At 40.6% G+C, this 23,852-nt stretch overlaps 1 protein-coding gene across 4 annotated transcripts in view; it reads left to right on the top strand.

Annotated features, from left to right (window-relative positions):
- Nucleotides 1-14,710, top strand: part of zgc:86598 (STKc_CK2_alpha domain-containing protein) — a 103,723-nt gene extending 89,013 nt beyond the window's left edge. For all 4 annotated transcript variants that reach the window (XM_060943160.1, XM_060943159.1, XM_060943158.1 and 1 more), the window contains 4 exons: nt 12,766-12,866; nt 13,008-13,156; nt 14,094-14,183; nt 14,327-14,710. In XM_060943160.1, coding sequence (XP_060799143.1) covers nt 12,766-12,866; nt 13,008-13,156; nt 14,094-14,183; nt 14,327-14,445 — 459 coding nt within the window. In that variant the 3' untranslated portion in view covers nt 14,446-14,710. The remainder of the gene's footprint in view (nt 1-12,765; nt 12,867-13,007; nt 13,157-14,093; nt 14,184-14,326) is intronic.
- The last annotated feature ends 9,142 nt before the right edge of the window (nt 14,711-23,852 follow it).

Below are 23,852 nucleotides of genomic sequence, written 5' to 3'. Positions count from 1 at the left end.
TCCCGCCACCCACCAACCCACCCCTTCCCTCTGTTTTCTTCAGATATGCCCTATAACAGTGTAAGTAGTCATAAGATCCTAGAGAATAGAGGCCCTCTGATGTCGCAATTGGCATCGGCATCGCTATGGGCCCCCCTGGACCCCTGGGCGCTGGCCCCACTGGCCCGGTCCGTAATCCGGGATAGCTCACTGCATGATTCATAGAGAGTCTCCAGCCTCCAAAAATTTCAGTGCAGAGCTCAGTGGTGTCTTTGACGTTGTTGACACGGTAAAACTGATTAAACGAAGTGCGTTAAATACACGCCTGTTTGCATCCCTATGTCAAGACTTAGGAAGTGAACATGGCACCCTTCTTTATCACTCCGAGGTCAGGTGGCTGTCTCACGGCACGACCCTTGCCCGTGTGTTCGAGCTGCACGAAGCTATTCATGGTTTCTTATGCGAGAAGGACAGTGAACTGGATTCTAAGTTTAACGACAGCCATTGGCTAACTAAGTTGGCATATCTCACAGACGTTTTTGCCGACCTTAACAAGTTAAACAGCTCAATGCAAGGGAGAGACTCTAACGTCCTGCAGCTCTACGAAAAGCTGGATGCGTTCGTTAAAAAAATGTTGAGGTGGATAGAAAGAGTCGAAAGTGGCAACTTGGCTATGTTTCATTCAGTTGAGGAATATAATGAGAGCACAGACATTAAAGGCATAGTCTGTGAACATTTGAGGAATGCAGTGCTACAATTCCAGAAGTACTTCAAAGATTCAGATCAGTGGCGCTGTGACAGCAAGTGGATAATGCTCCCATTTAGTAATGATGCAGCATCAGGGTCAAGCTTAACAGCAACAGAAGAGGATCAGCTAATTGAAATGTCAACAGACTCTGTCAGAAAGCACCTGATTGATACACAACCCCTTGTGAAGTTCTGGACCAGTTGTCAGGCAGAATTTCCAGAGCTTGCAACAAAAGCAGTAAGATGTCTTCTACCATTCCCAACCACATACCTCTGTGAGAATGGTTTTTCAACACTTGCATACATAAAGAACAAGTACAGGGCAAGGCTGGCACCTGAAAATGACATGAGACTGGCACTTTCTACAACAATATCCCCCCAGATAGACAGACTGTGTGCAAATCATCATGCCCAGATATCTCATTAGCAGGTAAGAAACCTCCCGCCACCTGCACGCACACTCACGCACACACGCGCACACACAGGGGGCCGCAGGCTACTGCATAGTCTGAATGGTGGTCCCTGGGGCAGAACCAGTTGAAAACCCCTGACGTACGCTATCGTAAAACTGAGTGACAACTTTTCTGCGGCCTTGCAACATTTTGTTAAGATTATTCAGGTGCTGTGTAATATCCACCATAAAGGCCAGATCCTGCACCCATTCCGGGCATTTAAATTCCTCTACTGGTCTGCCCTTTTACTCCATGAACTGTCCAATTTCCTCTCGTAGTTCAAAGAAATGCTTGAGTACGGCACCTCGGCTTAACCACCGTACTTCAGTGTGGTATGGTAAGCCAGCCGGAATGTAATTATCACTGAGAAAACAGTCAAACTGACGGTGATTCAGACCTTGTGCTCTGATGAAATTTACAGTTTGCACAACCACACTCATAACATGATCTATTTTTAGTGTTTTACAACACAATGCCTCCTGGTGCAAAATACAATGAAATGCCCAAACATCTTGTCCTCTGTTTGCAGCCTGCACTTTCTCTCTGAATTTTGTCGCAACGCCTGCCTTTCTCCCGACCATTGATGGGGCGCCATCTGTAGCCAAACGGACAGCACGGGACCAGTCCACTCCGACCTTGTCCAGCGCTCTAACGAGAGAGCTGAATATGTCATTCGCTGTTGTAGTGTCCTTCATAGGCACCAACTCAAGAAACTCTTCAGTGACGGTCAAAGTCTCATCAATACCACGAATAAATATGCACAGTTGTGCAACATCTGTGACATTGGTGCTCTCATCAATTGCAACTGAAAATGCAATAATTGACTTGATTTTGTCATTCATTTGGCTGCCCAAGTCTCGTGAGAGATCTTCAACCCTATCTGCAATAGTGTTCCTCGATAGACTAATGTTGGCAAAGGCAGGTTGCTTTTCAGGTCACACGACTTCTGCAGCTTTCAGCATGCATTTTTTCATGAGTTCACCATCAGAAAATGGCTTGGATGCTTGCACCAACTTGTTTGCAATAAGGTAGCTACTGTAGCTTTCACTGCTCCATCACTGACCTCACGGCTGCGAGTAAATGCAGACTGCTGTTTCTTCAGACCAGCTAACAATTCGTTTACCTTCTCTTTTCTTAATTGTCCATACAAATTGTGAAATTTTTCTTTATGATGAGTTTCATAGTGGCGCCGAATATTATATTTTTTGAGCACTGCAACCTGTTGATTACATACCAAGCACACTGGTTTTGTATTCACATCTCATCTCATCTCGTTATCTCTAGCCGCTTTATCCTTCTACAGGGTCGCAGGCAAGCTGGAGCCTATCCCAGCTGACTACGGGCGAAAGGCGGGGTACACCCTGGACAAGTCGCCAGGTCATCACAGGGCTGACACATAGACACAGACAACCATTCACACTCACATTCACACCTACGGTCAATTTAGAGTCACCAGTTAACCTAACCTGCATGTCTTTGGACTGTGGGGGAAACCGGAGCAACCGGAGGAAACCCACGCGGACACGGGGAGAACATGCAAACTCCGCACAGAAAGGCCCTCGCCGGCCACGGGGCTCGAACCCGGACCTTCTTGCTGTGAGGCGACAGCGCTAACCACTACACCACCGTGCCGCCCTGTATTCACCTCTGTGAATAAATAATACTCAGTCAATTTTTCCTGGAAAACTCTGCACTCTACGTCAACTTTTCTTCTTTTTGACAGACATTTTGGTAATGGGGGTATCACTCTTGATAATTTTGATAGCAACTTAATAGTGGTGAGGCAAGACTGCCATTCATGGAATCAGACAGCATATCTGGGCACGTTGCTAAAATGTGCTGTTTATTTCCTGATCTCTTATGTCAGTGCTGCTTTTTTTGGCTGCCCCTAGCGGCTGAATTGAGCATTTCGGTTATTTCTTTAAAAATTCATAAGTTGTCACAGGAATGGGCTAGAGATTTACTTTTTTTGACATCCTTAGAAATTTTTTCTCTACAAGTCTGGGGCTGGATTAAACCATCTGGCGGGCCGGATCCGGCCCGCGGGCCGTATGTTTGACACCCCTGCTCTAGAACCTGGATATACCTTTCAGCATTGATGTTGTCTTTCCAGATGTGTAAGCTGCCCATGCCACACGCACTAATGCAACCCCATACCATCATAGATGCAGGCTTCTGAACTGAGCGCTGATAACAACTTGGGTCGTCCTTCTCCTCTTTAGTCCGAATGACACGGCATCCCTGATTTCCATAAAGAACTTCAAATTTTGATTCGTCTGACCACAGAACAGTTTTCCACTTTGCCACAGTCCATTTTAAATGAGCCTTGGCCCAGAGAAGACGTCTGCACTTCTGGATCATGTTTAGATACGGCTTCTTCTTTGAACTATAGAGTTTTAGCTGGCGACGGCGGATGGCACGGAGAATTGTGTTCACAGATAATGTTCTCTGGAAATATTCCTGAGCCCATTTTGTGATTTCCAATACAGAAGCATGCCTGTATGTGATGCAGTGCCGTCTAAGGGCCCGAAGATCACGGGCACCCAGTATGGTTTTTCGGCCTTGACCCTTACGCACAGAGATTCTTCCAGATTCTCTGAATCTTTTGATGATATTATGCACTGTAGATGATGATGATATGTTCAAACTCTTTGCAATTTTACACTGTCGAACTCCTTTCTGATATTGCTCCACTATTTGTCGGCGCAGAATTAGGGGGATTGGTGATCCTCTTCCCATCTTTACTTCTGAGAGCCGCTGTCACTCCAAGATGCTCTTTTTTATATCCAGTCATGTTAATGACCTATTGCCAATTGACCTAATGAGTTGCAATTTGGTCCTCCAGCTGTTCCTTTTTTGTACCTTTAACTTTTCCAGCCTCTTGTTGCCCCTGTCCCAACTTTTTTGAGATGTGTTGCTGTCATGAAATTTCAAATGAGTCAATATTTGGCATGAAATTTCAAAATGTCTCACTTTTGACATTTGATATGTTGTCTATGTTCTATTGTGAATACAATATCAGTTTTTGAGATTTGTAAATTATTGCATTCCGTTTTTATGTACAATTTTTGTACTTTGTCCCAACTTTTTTGGAATCGGGGTTGTACATCAGCGCAACCCATCTAACTTGAAGGAGTTGGAGCAGTTTTGTCTTGAAGAATGGGCAAAAATCCCAGTGGCTAGATATGCTAAGCTAATAGAGACATACCCCAAGAGGCTTGCAGCTGTAATTGCAGTAAAAGGTGGCTCTACAAAGTATTGACACTGGGGGGGGGGGAATACCTATGCACGCTCCAGATTTCTGTTTTTTCATCTTAATTATTGTTTGTGTCACAATAAAACAACAATTTTCACATTTAAATTTGTAGGCATGTTGTGTAAATCAAATGGTGCCAACCCCTAAAAATCCATTTTAATTCCAGCTTGTAATGCAACAAAACAGGACAAACACCAAGGGGGATGAATACTTTTGCAAAACACTGTAGCTGTGAGTTTAACTGTCAGTTTTTACAATTCAATTTCAAGTATTTAAGTGATCTCCAGTCACAGTCAGTGAGGAGTATTCTCAACCACATTTCTTCCATGAAGTTGATGCTTCACCACTATCCTTCCAGGATTTAATAATGTGTTGGATAGTTCTTTACCCAATTCCAGTCATTGCAGATATCTCAGTTGTTATCTTTGCTTGACACAGCCCAGTAACATCTTTTCCATGAGCATAGGATACGTCTTCCAACATGGTTTATCAATGAATAATCACTGCAGTAATTATCAAATGAAAGGCACTTAAGTATTTTCTTATTTAATCACAAATGGCAACCTTTTGGGGGGGGGCGGGTGAAGAATAATTCGGAGAATAATTCTGAGTTCAGAGAATAATTACACTTTTGCATTAGACATACTACTTTACATTAACCCTCTGGGGTCGAGAGCTTCGCCAGTGAAGCTTGACAGGTTTAGAATGATTTGGTCATGTATTTAGATAAATATCTTCAAGTTTTTATCGTACAAGCATGATAAACATATTGATGGAAACTTTACACTTTCCTATGTGCCCACTAAATTATCTAAATTAAATGAAACATAAAACTTGTCACTTTACTCAGTCACACCAGAGTTGACATGCTGAATGCCTACTTAAGCATTCATAAAAGACTGTTTACATGATAATGGCATGATAATCACTTTCACTCTTTTGGTTTCTCTTTTGCAGTGGGAACACCCACCATAAACAGGATAAAATATGTCGGCCATAGTTTAGGCAGGGCGGCACGGTGGTGTAGTGGTTAGCGCTGTCGCCTCACAGCAAGAAGGTCTGAGTTTGAGCCCCATGGCCGACGAGGGCCTTTCTGTGCGGAGTTTGCATGTTCTCCCCGTGTCTGCGTGGGTTTCCTCCGGGTGCTCCGGTTTCCCCCACAGTCCAAAGACATGCAGGTTAGGTTAACTGGTGACTCTAAATTGACCGTAGGTGTGAATGTGAGTGTGAATGGTTGTCTGTGTCTATGTGTCAGCCCTGTGATGACCTGGCGACTTGTCCAGGGTGTACCCCGCCTTTCGCCCGTAGTCAGCTGGGATAGGCTCCAGCTTGCCTGCGACCCTGTAGAACAGGATAAAGCGGCTAGAGATAATGAGATGAGATAGTTTAGGCAACTTGTTTGGAGGTAAAACTTGTTGCGAGATGGCACGTGGATTTTATGCTCAGGAGGCACTTCGGATGATTCAGGACAGTGAATCAGTTTCAGGACAGCGATTCAATTAAATCTTGAGATCTGCAGCACTGATGAGCAGTATCATTTTGAACTTCTGCTTGATCCAGCTGATTGCGTTACCCATTGTGATGAACCGTTTTGGTCACTTGACCTGATGTGATTAAGAGATGGCAGTGGGAGGGGTTTTCATTCTTCTCATTGAATGGAATGGAATTTTTTTGCTCTTCTCATTGAATACCCCTCCCACTGCTAACTCTTTATCCCAAAACAATAGGACATAATTAACTGGCCATCAAAAAATTTGTCCAAATTAATGGAGCAGATTTAAGTTTATGTGTTCGATACATTCTTAAGACTGAACAGAATAACCTCAAGTGACCAAAACGGTTCATCACAATGGGTAAGGTCATGTCTTTTCACACATTCCAACACAGTTCTAAAACTGCTTTTTACAACGTCTTCATTTATCTGTTACTTTTAAAAGTACAATCATGATATACATACTACATATTGTAGCTGAAATTGCGCTGAATACAAAAATACTGCTTAGATTTGTTGAAATTGACAACAAAATCAGAGCATGCCAAAATCATTAGTGCCAGAAAATACCCTCAGACCCCAGAGGGTTAACTCTTTCACCACTGTGTAACTTCATAGATAGCTATATTGTGCATATAGTAGCCTGTATAAGAAATACCATTAACACTAAATAACTTGTGTGATAAATTCAGTATAAACTGTACACAATTTTAAAAGGATATATAGTGAACTAGTGTGTACCATAGTAACACTTGGGACAATAAACTGAACATGGGTAAATTCACATTTTTATCCACCAACATTTACTGAAAGAGATGCATAACCCGAATTAACATAACATTGTCCTTATCTAAATTACATTACAGAAATCCTGGGGAATCTGACTTCTCAACTAGTCAGTATATACAATACACAGGGGTTTCCCTACTACAATGAGACCGGAATAGTGGTCTGCCGTGGTAATGGTAACCAATGCATGAGGATGCTTTTGTGGTCTGTTGTATTGAAAAATTCCATATTTTCTGGACTGATCTTGTGGTTTGCAGTGATGAAAGTATTTTTTTAAGTGTTTAGAAGCTATTGAATCTTATAAGTATTGAGTCATATCAATTTTTTGGTGTACTCAGAATGCTCCATTTTAAAAGTTTGTTTTAATTCTTTAATGTATTTAGGCTATTATTATTATTATTATTATTATTATTATTATTATTATTATGGGCAGCAGCACAGTGGTGTAGTGGTTAGCGCTGTCACCTCACAGCAAGAAGGTCCGGGTTCGAGCCCCGTGGCCGACGAGGGCCTTTCTGTGCGGAGTTTGCATGTTCTCCCCGTGTCCGCGTGGGTTTCCTCCGGGTGCTCCGGTTTCCCCCACAGTCCAAAGACATGCAGGTTAGGTTAACTGGTGACTCTAAATTGACCGTAGGTGTGAATGTGAGTGTGAATGGTTGTCTGTGTCGGCCCTGTGATGACCTGGCGACTTGTCCAGGGTGTACCCCGCCTTTCGCCCGTAGTCAGCTGGGATAGGCTCCAGCTTGCCTGCAACCCTGTAGAACAGGATAAAGCAGCTAGAGATAATGAGATGAGGTTATTATGGGCAGCACAGTGGTGCAGTGTTTAGCCCTGTTGCCTTACAGCAAGAAAGTTGTGTGTTCAAACTAGCCAGTCAACCGGGGCCTTTCTATGTGGAGTTTGCATGTTCTCCTCGGACTTGTGTGGGTTTCCTCTGGGTGCTCCATTTCTTGCCACAGTCCAAAGGCATGTGGATTAGATCAGTCTGACTACTCTAAATTGCCACCATTCAAAGTATCCAGTGTTTACCTTGATGATGCTTTGCACACTATTGGCATTATCTTAACCAGCTTCATGAGGTAGTCACCTGGAATGTTTTTCAATTAACAGGTGTGTCTAATTAATTAGTGGAATTTTTCGTGTTCTTAATGTGCCTGAAATCATCAAACAGTAAATAGTAATTAATAAAAATACAGTAAATAGTAAATAATAAAAATACAGTAAATAGCCCTATTCCACAGCTGTAGTAATCCATATGTCAAGAGCCACTCAACTTAGTAAAGAGAAACGACATCCATCATTACTTTAAGACATGAAATGACTTAAATAATAAAGAAAAACATGAATGAAGACCTGAGTCTTCAGGACAAGAGGAGTTTACCCTTTCAGGTTTCTCAGTAATAAAACAAACTGCGTGGTTTTTGTGGCTACTGCCTCACAGAGGCTGTAGTCACTGTGTCATTGTGTTGTAAGAATGAGTGTAACAGTAGCGCACTACGCATACAGGTGTTCCTATTAAAATAGCCGGTGAGTGTATACAATTCGGTTCACCATTCGAAATAAATGGACTAGATGAAAGGAATCGCTTTCAGAAATGTTTATGCTTCTAAGTTCTTACAGAGGGAAAGTGCATTCCTATTTTAAAATATACTCCAGGTTGTCCCCCTTTCCTTGCCTTCTTCGACCAGTGGTCCCATGTATGATGTAGATGTGACGCACTTCCGAGTTGTTACAAACATACTGTATATACACGCACGCACATACATACATACACACACACATATATGTATATAAAATGTATGTGTAGGTGTTGAATTTGATTTGATAAGGAACAGCATCTCAGTTCTCAACTGAGATGAATGGTGTAGCGCTGCAACACATCCTTCAATTTAATTAAAGGCTATTTATTTATTTAAATTATTATTCTTAAGGATTCTGTTATTCTACAGTGATGGTGGTGTTTTTTGTTATTTGCTTTGTGACAATGTCTGTTGTTAAAAGCACTATACAAATAACATGGAATTGACATGGCAAAAAAAAAAAAAAAACCTGAATATCCAAGCCCCAAAATTGAAAACTGAATACCCATCCAACAAACAAATTTCCAGATAGTTGACTATTTGGGTCCAGCCCTACAAACTACGTTTTTGCCCTCGTGTCTCCTTTTCTTAGTGTGTTGCAAGAAGCCAGTAAGATAATTACATCCCCCCCCCCCAATTTTAATGTTATCTTTTGGCTTTGTGCAACGCTAAGGGAGATGAGTGCAAAAACATCCATCCCTCTAAGAGTTTTATCATAAGAATGAAAAAAGATCTCTATGACTCGTGCTTATTTTGTGGAGGATCCCCAGAATCCGCTGTACATCTATTTTGGTCTTGCGAATACTCCAATAAACTCTGGACAGAGCTTTTATCATTTCTGTGTACAAGGTTTAAACGAAACCTTGATTTTTCTTTTAAGCAAGTTGTAGTTGGTTTTCATGGGTTTAGTAGCGAAGAAAGTAGTGTGTTTTACATCCTAAACCTAATTTTTCTACTTGCTAAATATTATATACATAAATGTAAATTCAGCAATAGCAAGCCTCTCCTTTCTGTTTTTTTGAGTGAATTAAAAATATACAAGGACTCATTACTTGGCTCATCAAACCCCAAAGCCATAAGAACTGTTCTCCTCCTAGGCGCTTTCAACCTGTTAGATTAATGGAAATGGTTTTTTTTTTTTGTCTTTCTTTCTTTCTTTCTTTCTTTCTTTCTTTCTTTCTTTCTTTCTTTCTTTCTTTCTTTCTTTCTTTCTTTTTTTTTCTTTTCTTCTTCTTAGTTATAGACCGACTGTTTTTGAATGTACCCTGACTTGCGTGCAAATGTCATGTTTCAATTTTTGACATTGAAAATGATTGACATTGTTTTTTGTATTCTTGGAGAAGATTCAATAAAAGAAAAATATTTTTTTTAAAAATTAAAAAAAAACATCATTTCCAGATGTGCTTGAGGGACAGATTGTGGTTTTAAAGCAGGAAGAACAGTTAAGTTATTCCACAAAATGAAGTCGTACATGAGCTGATAATAAATGTTTTATTACCGTATATCCACATTCACTGGATTTTGAGAGAAAGAGCATTTATTTATTTATTTAGCAAATTCAATAAATTACTTCATACAAAACGTCTGATGAAATCATTTCTGCTTAGAATGTAAACAAACTGGCAGAATGACAGTACACTGATTCTTGGGATTTTGGATAAAACAGGTTTTAATTTTGAAAATAAAAAGTTACTTAAATTACAAAATCTAAAGGTATATCATTATAGGACAAGGCCTTGGCCGTTCAGCAATGTGCAAGCTCCTCATTTTGTATTTTTTTCATTTTTTCAGCTATTACTTTGTTTTTGTCAACACCATCAGACACAATAAAAAGCAAATTATTTTGTATATATTTGGTCTAATATGTATTTAGAGTTTTTAAATCATTATCTGGCATTCTTGGCACACATGTACACTGTTAAAAGTTGAATATTCACTTTTATTTAATTTTTATACAGTTTCACGTGTACTCCTTTAAAGATCTAATATTATACAATATTTACTTTCAGCCTAAGGAGACAAAGTAATGTTTTTTTTATTTAACAAACTTATTTTTGCATTAAAAGAGACTATTACTTTCATAACTCAACAGCACTGAAGAAACATGTTGTAAGCATATTCATTTAAAACAAATAAAACTCCCTCTGACGGTGGTGACTTTAAAACTGACGGTGGTGACAGTGGCCTCATTACAACACATAATTCCAAATTTCAATTCCAAAGTCAATGGCTTTTTGCTTAACAACTTTATTTAACTATTTGGTCAAAAAAAAAAAAACAATCCTGAGCAATGTAATAACATTTTTTCAAGGAATATAGGCCTAAGGTACAATTAAGCAATATCAATAGAATAGCAACGTTTTCTTGATAGTGGGGGTTTTGAGTTGGCTTCCCTGCAGCAGCTGCTCTGTTTTTTTTTTTTCTTGGTGATTCTTGTGTTTTTTTTTATTCCTAGCTTGTTCTCGTAACCAACACTTTTTCATTTTGTTCCTGTCCTTTATTACCTCTTGAAGTTTATTTCTCATAGCTTTCATCTCTCTAGAGTATCTTTTTCTTGTTTTCTTTCTTTCCCTTTCTCCTGCTATAGCCTGCCTACTTCGAGCTGGCTGGTGTATAGCCTGATCCACTGGGCTATCTGGGGGAGTTTCTGGGTGATCTGAGACCTTTCTCTTACATTCTCTTGATACTTGTTGCCTACGTTTCCAAGCCTTTCTCTGACTTCTCTTTTCCCTTTCATTCAAGTCATTGATATTTTTAATCTTCCCTTACTGAGGTATTCCTCCTTTAGCTCTGCGTCACTGTGTATTTTCTCTCTGCACTTTTTTTGATATTCCATGTTTCTTCTCCTTCTCTCCTCCACTGATAGCTGCTGCCTAGCCAAAACTTCCTAAAATACATAAAGTCAAAGTTGAGTGTAATGACTATGAAATTGAGGGAGATGTTATGAATGTTGGATTTGGTTAAAGGTCATTCCATTTCCATTTGGCTTTAGTCATTGGAGAAGGGACACTGTATACTATGTGCTATATACTGTAGGTAGGTAGTAGGTGCCCTATGTGCATCCCAAATGACATAAGCCAAATGAACATGGCATAATAGTGAATTGAGAGAGAGAGAAGAAAGGCACACTACATCCCCTAAGGGTTGGACAATAGGGAAGAAATACTGTATAGGAGGAATTATATAAATATAAAAGAGGTTAATGAAACATCACATGTCATATTGGTATTTATTGTGATCAACAGTTATGTTCTAGCCTCCGTTGAGGGCCATTTGGAGGTTTTTGTCACCACCGTCAGGTTTTCTGTCTGACGGTGGTGACGCACAATCTGACGGTGGTGACAAAAACCTACTCTTTCACATGATATGCAGGAGTTGTTCACATTAGCCATCTTGTTTTCCCTCTGTTGCTAGCTACTTCAAACCTCTTCTTAAAAAGTATACATTTATGTCAAAATCTAATCTAATATTTTTTATACAAAAGTGGCGGTGTTGACATGCTATGGCTGTGACTGTAGTAGTGTCCAAAAATATGAACAAGTTTAAGAGAAAATACCAAACTTACAGGAGCTTGAGTAATCTGGAAGCATGCAATAGAGCTGAAAGTTTGAAAAGAGGGTCCTCAGGAATATAGTTGACCTTTTAGTTGCCTGATTTTATTGCTTTTTGTAAATATCTGACGGTGGTGACGAATATGTGGGACACATTTTGAGCAACCACAAAATAATAGTAAGCATCATTCAAAACTCACCGTTTGCAGTTGTGAATACATATAACAATGTATTCTTTCATGAAGTAAAGGTATTATTCAATTAAATTATTACTTTTTATTTTTTTAATCAAGTTGAAATGATTAGCTCCTATCTGAGGACAACTGATTTTGTAGGCAGTGGCCAGCATATAATCATTAAATTAATAAAAAATAAAAACAATCCTATAAAAGAACCTTACATATGTGCAAAGGACCCCCTGATTATAACTTTAATTTTTTTTATTTATGAAAATGTTATTAATTTCCAACAGACTTAGCACTTTTCTTAGTGGGACACGTTTTTGCCAAAGTTTCAAGAATCAGTGAGTAGCAATTTGTGAAAAATGCTGTCATAATAATTCTTGAAAAATAAAAAAAGATATGTTATTACCATCAAATACTTTTTATTCCATATTTTGTTGCTTTTTATTTGTGTGTGTGTGTGGGGGGGTGTTTTTGAGTTTTTATTTCGTCCTCGGTTGGTTGAGCAATACAGTCTGCCATTTTGTTTTTCTCTACTCATGGTATATGAGCTGATATTCTAGTAGTAGAGTAGCCAATCCGAGCGCACGGTTGCTCATATCCAGTGAATGTGGATCAAAAAATTGCATTTATTTTGTTAATTTGCTTAAAGTCTTATTGTTGACTGGTGGTTTTTGCATCAGTGCATTATGTGCTAATTTCACTCTCTAGTGCTTAAATGAGTCATGTCTTTACAGCTTGTACGAATTGCCAAAGTTCTGGGCACAGAAGACCTATATGATTATATTGACAAATACAACATAGAACTTGATCCACGGTTCAATGACATCTTGGGCAGGTAAGACTTCAATGTTTGGTTTATACTGGATCTTAATATAGATTTTTTTTTAAGCATTGTGATGTACTGTGTACAAGGCGTTAAGATCCTTGTTTTTATTTCGTTAAATTCTTTGCCTACTCCATGCTCCCTTTCCTCCAGACATTCCAGAAAGAGGTGGGAGAGGTTTGTGCACAGTGAGAACCAGCATCTGGTCAGTACTGAAGCCCTGGACTTTCTGGACAAACTTCTGCGCTATGACCATCAAGCTCGCCTCACAGCCCGGGAGGCCATGGAGCACCCATACTTCTGTGAGTCCTAGTAGCAAGAACTGGCTAGGCATTCATTTGGATCAAACACATCTGAATTTGCAAGAAATAGTTTGCGTATCCTTTGGCCTTCATCTTTGCCTTTGAGTTGCATGTTGACTGACTTGCAGCTCGATTCAGCTGAAATAGCTGCCTGGATGAGAACATGGAAAAAATACTGTTTGCATGTAGGTTCTGTCCCAAGTGGTATACACCCAGCCTCAACATTTTATGCTCAGCACCCAGAACTGCTTCATATTCTAACCAGTGTTGTACAGCTCAGTGCTGAAAGTGGATCCTTTTTCCTCCAGTATGACAGTCTGGGGGGCCTGGAGATGTACCAGGATAGACGTGATTTCGAAATTGGAATGATTTTGAACCACAGTAAACATATGACCAGCTCTCTACTGCATAATGTTTGAGTATGTTTCTGGCCTTTTATGCCTCTACCACTAGGTTTATTGATAGTAACAGTAGTACAACATAAAAAATAATGGGTGTCGTATACTGGACACCACCCACTCCCACCTCCCTTTTTTTTTTTTTAAACATTCGTTGTGTGTGTTCACGCACGGGGGATATTTGAACCCACTGTTTAACAGTGGCTCCTCTGAAATCTCTCTGATTTCCTGCAACTTCTGACTTGGTGAGGAGTAATTGTTTAGTACTGCTGTTCAAATGACTATTAATTGCAGACTACATTAATGCAAGTTTGAGAGGACTGGTTAATGCAGACATCTCAATGCTGTGAACTTCACTTACAGCTTAATATGTAAGGGATTTTTATATGCGAGAGCTTATTTTCATGAAGGATTAAAGGTTATTGTACCCTTTTGTGTACTGTTTAGTGGTTGACTAAGTTAAATAAATTCTCATGTTTGTTTTAGAGGCAGTCTGTCTGTCTTTAAGCAGTCAGTATTTATTGTTTGTCCCTTTACAGATCCCATAGTAAAAGATCAGGCAAGGATGGGCTCTACATCAGGGCTGTCCACTGGTTCCACTCCTGTTAGCACCTCCAGCATGATGACTGGTAAAACTTTCCCAGAGCCATTTTAAATTCAGTCCATTTTCAGATTACCCCAACTGGTAATCAGCCTTACAAGGTTAGTTGAACTGATCGTGTGCTGCTGTCCTTGAACAGTCTTGTTAAACTCTAGTCCTGTTCTGCTTTAGGAGGGATCACATCCATGTCATCGTCGCAACCTATGGCCAACATGACCGCTTCTCCTGTCATCCCCTCGTCCAGTGCTTTGGCCACACAAGTCACCGCTGCTGCTGGCGCACAACCATGATGAGGATTAGCGCACTCAACTCCGTTTCAAGCCCTTATTTTTACTTTTATTACAACATACCAAGCAGAGACAGAATTGGATTTTGGGTTTGTTTTTTTTTGTTTGTTTGTTTCCATCCAGTACTTATATATTGAGTTCGGGCACAAAGCAGACAGTGTCCGGCTGAAACTGTGGCTGCTGTATTTTATGATGGTGTCTAGAGAAGCAACTACACTGTAGAAATTAAGAAAAAAAGGATAATAAAATTAATTTTATATGTCCCTAATTTTTGTTGCTTTTATTTTGTTATTTTGAAAAGGTCAGTGTGGTATCCTCATTTACAATGCACCATGCCATTATTGTCTGTGTCAAGGGCTGCATTTCATTACTACATATTCTTAATTACATGTTTTGACTAGGAATGGAGCTATATGGTATGGTTCTACAACATAGCAAAATATGATCATAAAATGTAACAAGAGCGCTAGCAATGTTTTTAAAACTTTTGAGTATTAATTTTAGTTCTTTAACATATCTGCATTTGTTTTTGTACCTGATCACACAAGTGCTTGTCATGAACCACTTGCCTCCAGTCTATTGGCCCTTTTCCACTACCCTTTTTCAGCTCACTTCAGCCCGACACGGCTCGCGTTTCGACTACCTCAGAGCAGCACGACTCAGCTCGCTTCAGCCCTGCTTAGCACCCAAAACTCGCACGGTTTTGGAGTGGGGCTGAAGCGAGCCAAACCGAGCCGAGTGGGGCTAGGGGCGTGAGGAGACACTCCCCTGTGCACTGATTGGTGAGGAGGAGTGTCCTCACACGCCCACACACGCCCCACGAGCACGCTGGGATCTGTAAACACCGTAAACCCGGAAGAAGAATAATTACGAATCACGAGAGTTTCTGAAGCCTTATGCGCCTCGCCTCATCTATATGCTCTTGCCAGTATCTGTTGGCGTTGTCGGTGACAACAAGCCACAGCACCAAGACCAGCAACACTAACGACTCCATGTCCTCCATGTTTATTGTTTACTATCCAGGTCGTGAGACTACCGCTTAAAAGATCACTGATGTCACTGTTTGCACCGCCTAACGACATCATGTGACGTCCACCCACTTTCGCTAACTCCACCCAATGTGTCCACCCACTTCCAGCCAGCACGGTTCAGCGCGGTTGTAGTCGAAATGCAACTCCAACAGCCCCACTCAGCTCGACTCAGCCCAACTCAGCACCGCATGGCTCAGCCCAACTCAGCCGCGTTGGTAGTGGAAAAGCGGTATTTGTCTCCAGATCGCCTTTCCTGGATCCTCACTACATTGATGTGAATACACTACAGTAATGTGTCTTATTAAATGCGAGATTGTCGTCATGACACAAACTTGGGCTCAACATCCAAATCTTCAAAGGATTTTATAAAGGGTTAATAAGTTTTGCTAAAAATTACTCTAGTTAGACTAACAAGTCAGGTCGAAGGGTCGTGGTGTGGTGGTGGGTTTTGTTTTTTGTTTTTTTGGCAAGTTGATCCATCATGCTTAGACATTTTAATGTATATGTTATTCATGCTATTGAAGTATGAATACCACTTCAGCACAAGGTGTTTTTGTTCATTATGTGCTATTATTTGGCAATGGTCATACTTTAGTAGTATTCCTGTATCAATCTCAAATAAATGTGGTGGTGTCTAGGGACCACTAGCTTACCAATAAGCTAGTGATGGCTTGTTTCCTGGTAGATTAGACTGCTTTGTCCATAAAGTCAATAATAGGAAAAAGTCCTTCCCACGCCATGTGGCGCATAGGCCGGCACCGACCTCCGTAGCCCTCAGCCTCTTGTCTATTACATAGCTAGGGTTACAGTGGGGGGGGCTAGTCCTCTGGTAACCACAAGAGTTTGACTCCCCACTCGCATCTGTATTGCAGCGTGCCTTGCCAGACAGCAGTAGGTACCATTTTTATGATGGTCTTTGGTATGACCTGACTGTGAGTAGAACTCGCGATCTTGAGACGGACACACTAACCACTAGGCCAACTCATGGTTAATAATGGGAAAACACTGCAACAGTTTTCCTATAGCAAAGTAGAATTTGGTGTCTCTAGTACTGGAACTCAAAACCAGTGCCTGAAATTGCATAAAGCTGAGTAAGGAGTCCGCATGGAACGTAGAGAATTAACAGATAACAGACCATGATTGGTGTGCTAATTATTGATGGTAACATTCCTGGTAAAAGTACAGTACAGTGAAAGATGACTAGTAAAAGTATAATTTGAAGTGACAGATGATGGTGAAAAGCAGAGGTAGGTAGAGTAAGCAAACATTATACAAGTATTGTTACTTTATCATAATTACTCAAATGGATAACATTCAAATGTTAGTTATCCCCAAGTTTAAAGTGCTTGTCTAATAAACACAACATAAAATCTGCTCATTCAAGTACTACACCTAATTAAAAAATATATTTACAGAATAACATAAAATAAGGCAATTTTGCCACAGGTTAGTTTTATAAATCTTCCAGGATAAAGAGAGCTGAGCAGAGCTATGTGCGCCCGCTGAATAAACTAAAATCACTGAATAGCAGAAGTGAAGGAAAATAAAGCACACTTATTTTCAAGCCAACACTGAAGTCAGAGCACTGTTTAATCTCTTAAACTATAACTTAGTCCTGGTCTGTCTTTATTTGTCCATTTGTATGTCCAAAGGCCATGCATCAGAATGATGTACATTGTAGAAGCTGTGGCCATGTGAATATAAATAATTGAGTAACTAAAAGTAGCAAAAAGTATGTAGTCTAATGAAATGGAGTATAAGAATTTTTTTTTAATTGTAAATGTACTTGAGTAAGAGTGAACAGTATTACACATTAAAACTCATACAGTGGTGCTTGAAAGTTTGTGAATCCTTTAGAATTTTCTATATTTCTGCATAAATATGAGCTAAAACATCATCAGATTTTCACACAAGAACTAAAAGTAGATAAAGAGAACCCAGTTAAACAAATGAGACAAAAATATTATACTTGGTCATTTATTTATTGAGGAAAATGATCCAATATTACATATCTGTGAGTGGCAAAAGTATGTGAACCTATGCTTTCAGTATCTGGTGTGACCTCGTTGTGCAGCAATAACTGCAACTAAACATTTCCGGTAACTGTTGATCAGTCCTAAACACCGGCTTGGAGGAATTTTAGCCCATTCCTCCGTACAGAACAGCTTCAGCTCTGGGATGTTGGTGGGTTTCCTCACATGAACTGCTCGCTTCAGGTCCTTCCACAACATTTCGATTGGATTAAGGTCAGGACTTTGACTTGGCCATTCCAAAACATTAACTTTATTCTTCTTTAGCCATTCTTTGGTGGAACAACTTGTGTGCTTAGGGTCGTTGTCTTGATGCATGACCCACCTCTTGAGATTCAGTTCATGGACAGACGTCCTGATATTTTCCTTTAAAATTTGCTGGTATGATTCAGAATCCATTGTTCCATCAATGATGGCAAGCTGTCCTGGCCCAGATGCAGCAAAACAGGCCAAACCATGATACTACCACCACCATGTTTCACAGATGGGATAAGGTTCTTATGCTGGAATGCAGTGTTTTCCTTTCTCCAAAACATAACGCTTCTCATTTAAACTAAAATGTTCTATTTTGGTCTCATACATCCACAAAACATTTTCCCAGTAACCTTCTGGCTTGTCCACATGATTTTTAGCAAACTGCAGATGAGCAGCAATGTTCTTTTTGGAGAGCAGTGGCTTTCTCCTTGCAACCCTGCCATGCACACCATTGTTGTTCAGTGTTCTCCTGATGGTGGACTCATGAACATTAACATTAGCCAATGTGAGAGAAGCCTTCAGTTGCTTAGAAGTTACCTTGGGGTCCTTTGTGACCTCGCCGACTATTACACGCCTTGCTCTTGGAGTGATCTTTGTTGGTTGACCACTCCTGGGGAGGGTAACAATGGTCTTGAATTTCCTCCATTTGTAAACAATCTGTCTGACTGTGGATTGGTGGAGTCCAAACTCTTTAGAGATGGTTTTGTAACCTTTTCCAGCCTGATGAACATCAACAACGCTTTTTCTGAGGTCCTCAGGAATCTCCATTGTTTGTGCCATGATATACTTCCACAAACATGTGTTGTGAAGATCAGACTTTGATAGATCCCTGTTCTTTAAATAAAACAGGGTGCCCACTCACACCTGATTGTCATCCCATTGATTGAAAACACCTGACTCTAATTTCACCTTCAAATTAACTGCTGATCCTAGAGGTTCACATACTTTTGCCACTCACAGATATGTAATATTGGATAATTTTCCTCAATAAATAGATGAACAAGTATAATATTTTTGTCTCATTTGTTTAAATGGGTTCTCTTTATCTACTGTTATGACTTGTGTGAAAATCTGATGATGTTTTAGGTCATATTTATGCAGAAACATAGAAAATTCTAAAGGATTCACACATTTTCAAGCACCACTGTAAGTACAATTTATTGGAAAAAGCAATGGAGTAAGCATAACTCATAACCCACTTCTTGTTTGGAGTGACAGACGACTGGGGGGGAAGCATAGTTTGAAGCAAAAGACTCCCAACCTTTTCTCTACTGTGGAAAATAAAGGCTTGAGGAACTTTGTCAAGAAACTTGACCCCAGTAATGCCCTTAAAACACTGCTGAGATCCGGATATACAAAGAGCAAGGATAAAGTAATGGCAAAGGCCAAAGCTCTAAGTTTAACTATATGTGGACCTCAATTAACATGGATGCTTACTAAGCAGTAACATGCCATTTAAATGATGAACTGATCAAGCTCTCAAACTTGAGCTGTTTGTGTGTCTCAGTGAGAAGTACAAGTAATAAAAAACAACCAAAATGTGAAGAGAGAAATAGTGATTTAAAGTAACCTGCCTATCTCCATACATCAGTGTCCCTGAAGTGCTACATGCACCAATATGATTGCCTGTGCACATCTTTTGCAAGTACACTGTAAAATATAATAAGTTGACTTTACTTAAAAAAAATATGCAAAGTCATTGCCTCAAAAAAAGTCATTTATGTTGATTTAGATAAATTAGATTGGGTTAACTTATTTTTTGTGAGTTTGCAGTACTCAAATTAACTTAGATTAGTTTGATTACATTAACTTATTTATTGTGAGTTTGCAGTACTCATCTTATATAATTTTGATTACATTAACTTATTTATTTTAAGTTTACAGTACTCAAATCAATGGCTTTCAGATATCTTTTTTCATAAATTTAACTTAATATTCATGAATTGTGAAAGCTTAATTCTCTAGTTTTACTCATCCTTCAAATTGAGGCCAATTTAACTTTAATTTTCTTGACCAAAGAGTTTTGCGAAAGACAATAGGACACATGCTAATTTAATAAAATAAAAAAAAAACACAATACAAGGTAATGAGCCCCCAAACAAATGAATGGTGAACACATTGGATTTACTTTGCAATTAACATTTATTTTAAATGCTAAACAACGCATCATTTAAGGCTCTGGAAACATGTTCCACTTTTGTTAATCCTGGTGCATGTGCTGAAAAGACCGCGCGTAGATGGGGCAGGTCTGCGCATGTCTAAACACAACGCCCAAAGGACTCTGGGACAATAAATTATATTTTCTAATTTAACTGAAGTGGAGTACACTAAGTTAAGCGTGTTCTCCAACTTGAAATTAGCAGTTATTTATTTAATATTAGTGTTGACAACAGGTTGATGATTTCTAAGTTTGATTCACTAATCATTTCTAATTAATTTGAATATTTGCATTTACAGTGTACGGCATGTGCCTTGTTTTGCTCACGCTCTGAATCTGGTACTGAAAAAGCCATGTGTCCACAGTCAAGACAGATGGTTAGCTTCTTTAGGTCTTGTACCACTGCCAAGTAGAAGCTGTCAAACATTCAGGAGCAATTGGGAAAACCTGCAATGAAACCTATTCAGGAGGTTGAGACCAGATGGAAGAGTGCCCATTTAATGTTTCAGCATCTGTTGGAGCAGCGTGAAACAATGGCAGCAGCCTTAGCCTCTCTGAACACAAGTTAAACCGTGCTGATCAAGAAAAATTATGTGAGTGCCTTCAGATTCTTGCTGCTGTCTTCAGTCAAGCCACTGTGGATCTATAATATTCCATTTGTATTTTCACTTTCCCTTTTTCTACATTGGTGTTCTCTGAAAAAATTTAAAAGACTGCAAGTTTTTTCTTTCCTGTACAAAAACAGTAACTGGAGGCCATCCACATCGGATCTGCCTTAATATTAGCAGATCATCGATTAAGGTACATGAACCATTTATCATGGCACACATTCAGTTTGTTCAGTGTGTAGGGTGCAAAATCTTTAGTCATTCTTCCTCCATTGTTAGCTTTATTTGTGATCAGTGTATATTAGTTAGTGCTCTGATGGAGAAAATTGAAGATTTAGAGGTGTGTATCCAGACTCTAGAGAGGGTTAGTGAGAATGAGAACAGTGTCGTTTCTGTAGAGGAAAGTCTGGATGCCCTAGGTGGAGTTAGCAATCCCCCCCATTCCAGCATTAGAGCCCTCAAATGGGGGTGAATGGGTGACAACTAATGCCGCTTTTCCACTACCAATGCGGCTGAGTTGGGCTGAGCCGTGCGGTGCTGAGTTGGGCTGAGTCGAGCTGAGTGGGGCTGTTGGAGTTGCATTTCGACTACAGCCGCGCTGAACCGTGCTGGCTGGAAGTGGGTGGACACATTGGGTGGAGTTAGCGAAAGTGGGTGGACGTCACGTGATATCGTTAGGCGGCGCAAACAGTGACATCAGTGATCTTTTAAGCGGTAGTCTCACGACCCGGATAGTAAACAATAAACATGGAGGACATGGAGTCGTTAGTGTTGCTGGTCTTGGTGCTGTGGCTTGTTGTCACCGACAACGCCAACAGATACTGGCAAGAGCGTATAGATGAGGCGAGGCGCATAAGGCTTCAGAAATTCTCGTGATTCGTAATTCTTCTTCTTCCGGGTTTACGGTGTTTACAGATCCCAGCGTGCTCGTGTGTGGGCATGTGAGGACACTCCTCCTCACCAATCAGTGCACAGGGGAGTGTCTCCTCACGCCCCTAGCCCCACTCGGCTTGGTTTGGCTCGCTTCAGCCCCACTCCAAAACCGTGCGAGTTTTGGGTGCTAAGCAGGGCTGAAGCGAGCTGAGTCGTGCTGCTCTGAGGTAGTCGAAACGCGAGCCGTGTCGGGCTGAAGCGAGCTGAAGTGAGCTGAAAAAGGGTAGTGGAAAAGGGCCATTAGTGGCATAATTGCAGAGCCAAAACTACCGCTGAGGCTCGCCCACAGGAGCACCACTCCTCTGTCTAAGTTTGCTCTCCTCAGTGAAGCACCCACTGAAAAACCTGAAAGAGCTCTGGTTGTAGGAGACTCCATCTTACAGCAGGTGAAATTAGCTAGGCCTTTAGGGGCACCAGCAGCTTTAGTCAGGTGTATATCGAGAGCCAAGGTGCCGGACATAGCAGGTAATCTTAGGGTCCTAGGCAAGCACAGGTTTTCAACGATAGTTATTCATGTAGGCACTAATGATATATGCCTTTGTCAGTCTGAAGTTACTAAGAGTAACTTTATAGAGGTGTTTAAATTAGTGAAGGCAATGTCCAATGCTGTAGTATGCACTAGCCCCATCCCAATGCAGCATGGCGATGTACCTTTCAGCAGGTTATGGTCGCTGAACTGCTAGTTGTCCAGGTGGTGCTCTGAAAATAATGTAGGCTTTATATATAATTAGAATAGTTTTGAGGGCAAAGCTGGCCTATTAGGGCAAGACAGTATCCATCCCACTCGGGAAGGTGCTGGTCTCATTTCTTGCATAGCTCAGAGACTCAGAACAGGCCTAGTTAACCTGTGACAATCCAAAGCCAAGGCCAGGGAGCAGATGAACAAGCTAACTGTCTGCTAGCTGCACAGAGTCATCACTCAGGTTCCACTATATCAAGACTGTGTCTGTTCCCTGAGCTAAACAAAAAACTAGAAATACTCAGTTTGTTCTTGTAATCTAATTAATATAAAATTAGATCATACTGACTGTACAGCCACTGCCAGCACCTTTGATCTAAAGGCAGGACTATGAAATATTAGATCTCTTACATCTAAAGCGTTTGTGTCAGGTCATAAGATCTGCTACCAGTAAACCAAGTAAGTAAATCCGGTACAACCTGTTTATGGATCAGGTGACCATCAACTGAACTGGTCCCTCCCACTAGCTTTTAGTTGATGTGGCAGGTAGGTGGACAGCCTTCGGGACTAAAAACAACACCTAAAAATGGCCAGATGAGTTCACTGGAGCCAGCACCCATTCACCAAGAACATGTAGTTGTTGAGCATGCCAACTCGGGGTGCAAAACAGTTGCACGTGCCAGCTCTAGTTGGCCAGTATGCTTGGATCAGTCCATCAGGTGCCATCCCACTGACTCTCCGCTAATGACCGCTTTTTGATTGTTATGTCACACTGATATGAGGCTCTTGTGGTTCCACTTTGTGACAGTATGGCCAGGAGGATACAAGTATGGAAGAAGGCAGCCTGCTTGCTCTGTGTGTCTGAGGCCAGCACCTTCTGACATGTGGTTTACTTATACCCACTATGGACCTTGCAACAGATAATCATTACTATTGTGGACGCCGTACACTAGGGCAGGCTCATAGCAAGAATGATGAATTGCGGGCCAATCCATCCGGAACATGTTCCTCTGATCTGCCCAGATGTACCCATAAATACATTTCCCAGGTCAAAGTAGTATCCTGGAATGTGCACACCTTGGCTGATTCTCCCATCTCATAATGACAGACCCCCGAGTGCTGCTCTGCCCTGGTAGCCAAAGAACTAAAACATCTCAGTTTCGATATCATCTGCCTGAGTGAGTACCACATTCCTAGGGATGGAAAGTTCATTGATGGTAATTACACCTTTATTTATTTGGGTCAAGACAGTAACCAACCCAAACTTGAAGGCATGGCTATTGCACTTAAAGCGTATACGCAGAATAGGGTGACCACCTGCTCATAAGCCCAAGGTGGGACAAGGGGTATGTTTTTGAGGGACAATGTGGGACGCCGCCCCCACTGCGCCGCGCTGGCCGCTGGAAGACTCACAGATTTTTTACCCATTTCTAGCACATACTACCTTACATGGTATATCAATAATACCCTATTCTGCTGTTATTGGTGATGTATGGTCATGAACAGGCCACCAAATGTGTTTTTTTTTTAAATAAACATAATATTTTGACCATTCAATGACTTGACAGACACACTTCCACTTATGATTTACTGAAGCTACTCAATTTTATTTATTTTCCATTACAATTCATTCACTTTAAATCAATCATAATATAATATCGAGTCTGAGGCTTTGCAGTGCATCAGTACAGCAGGAATAGTGACAAGTCTCCATTT

Source organism: Neoarius graeffei, chromosome 16 (genome assembly GCF_027579695.1).
Source record: "Neoarius graeffei isolate fNeoGra1 chromosome 16, fNeoGra1.pri, whole genome shotgun sequence".
NCBI classification, from domain to species: domain Eukaryota; kingdom Metazoa; phylum Chordata; class Actinopteri; order Siluriformes; family Ariidae; genus Neoarius; species Neoarius graeffei.
The sequence above is the reverse complement of the archived record's forward strand: the minus strand, read 5'-3'. Positions and strand labels throughout refer to the sequence as shown.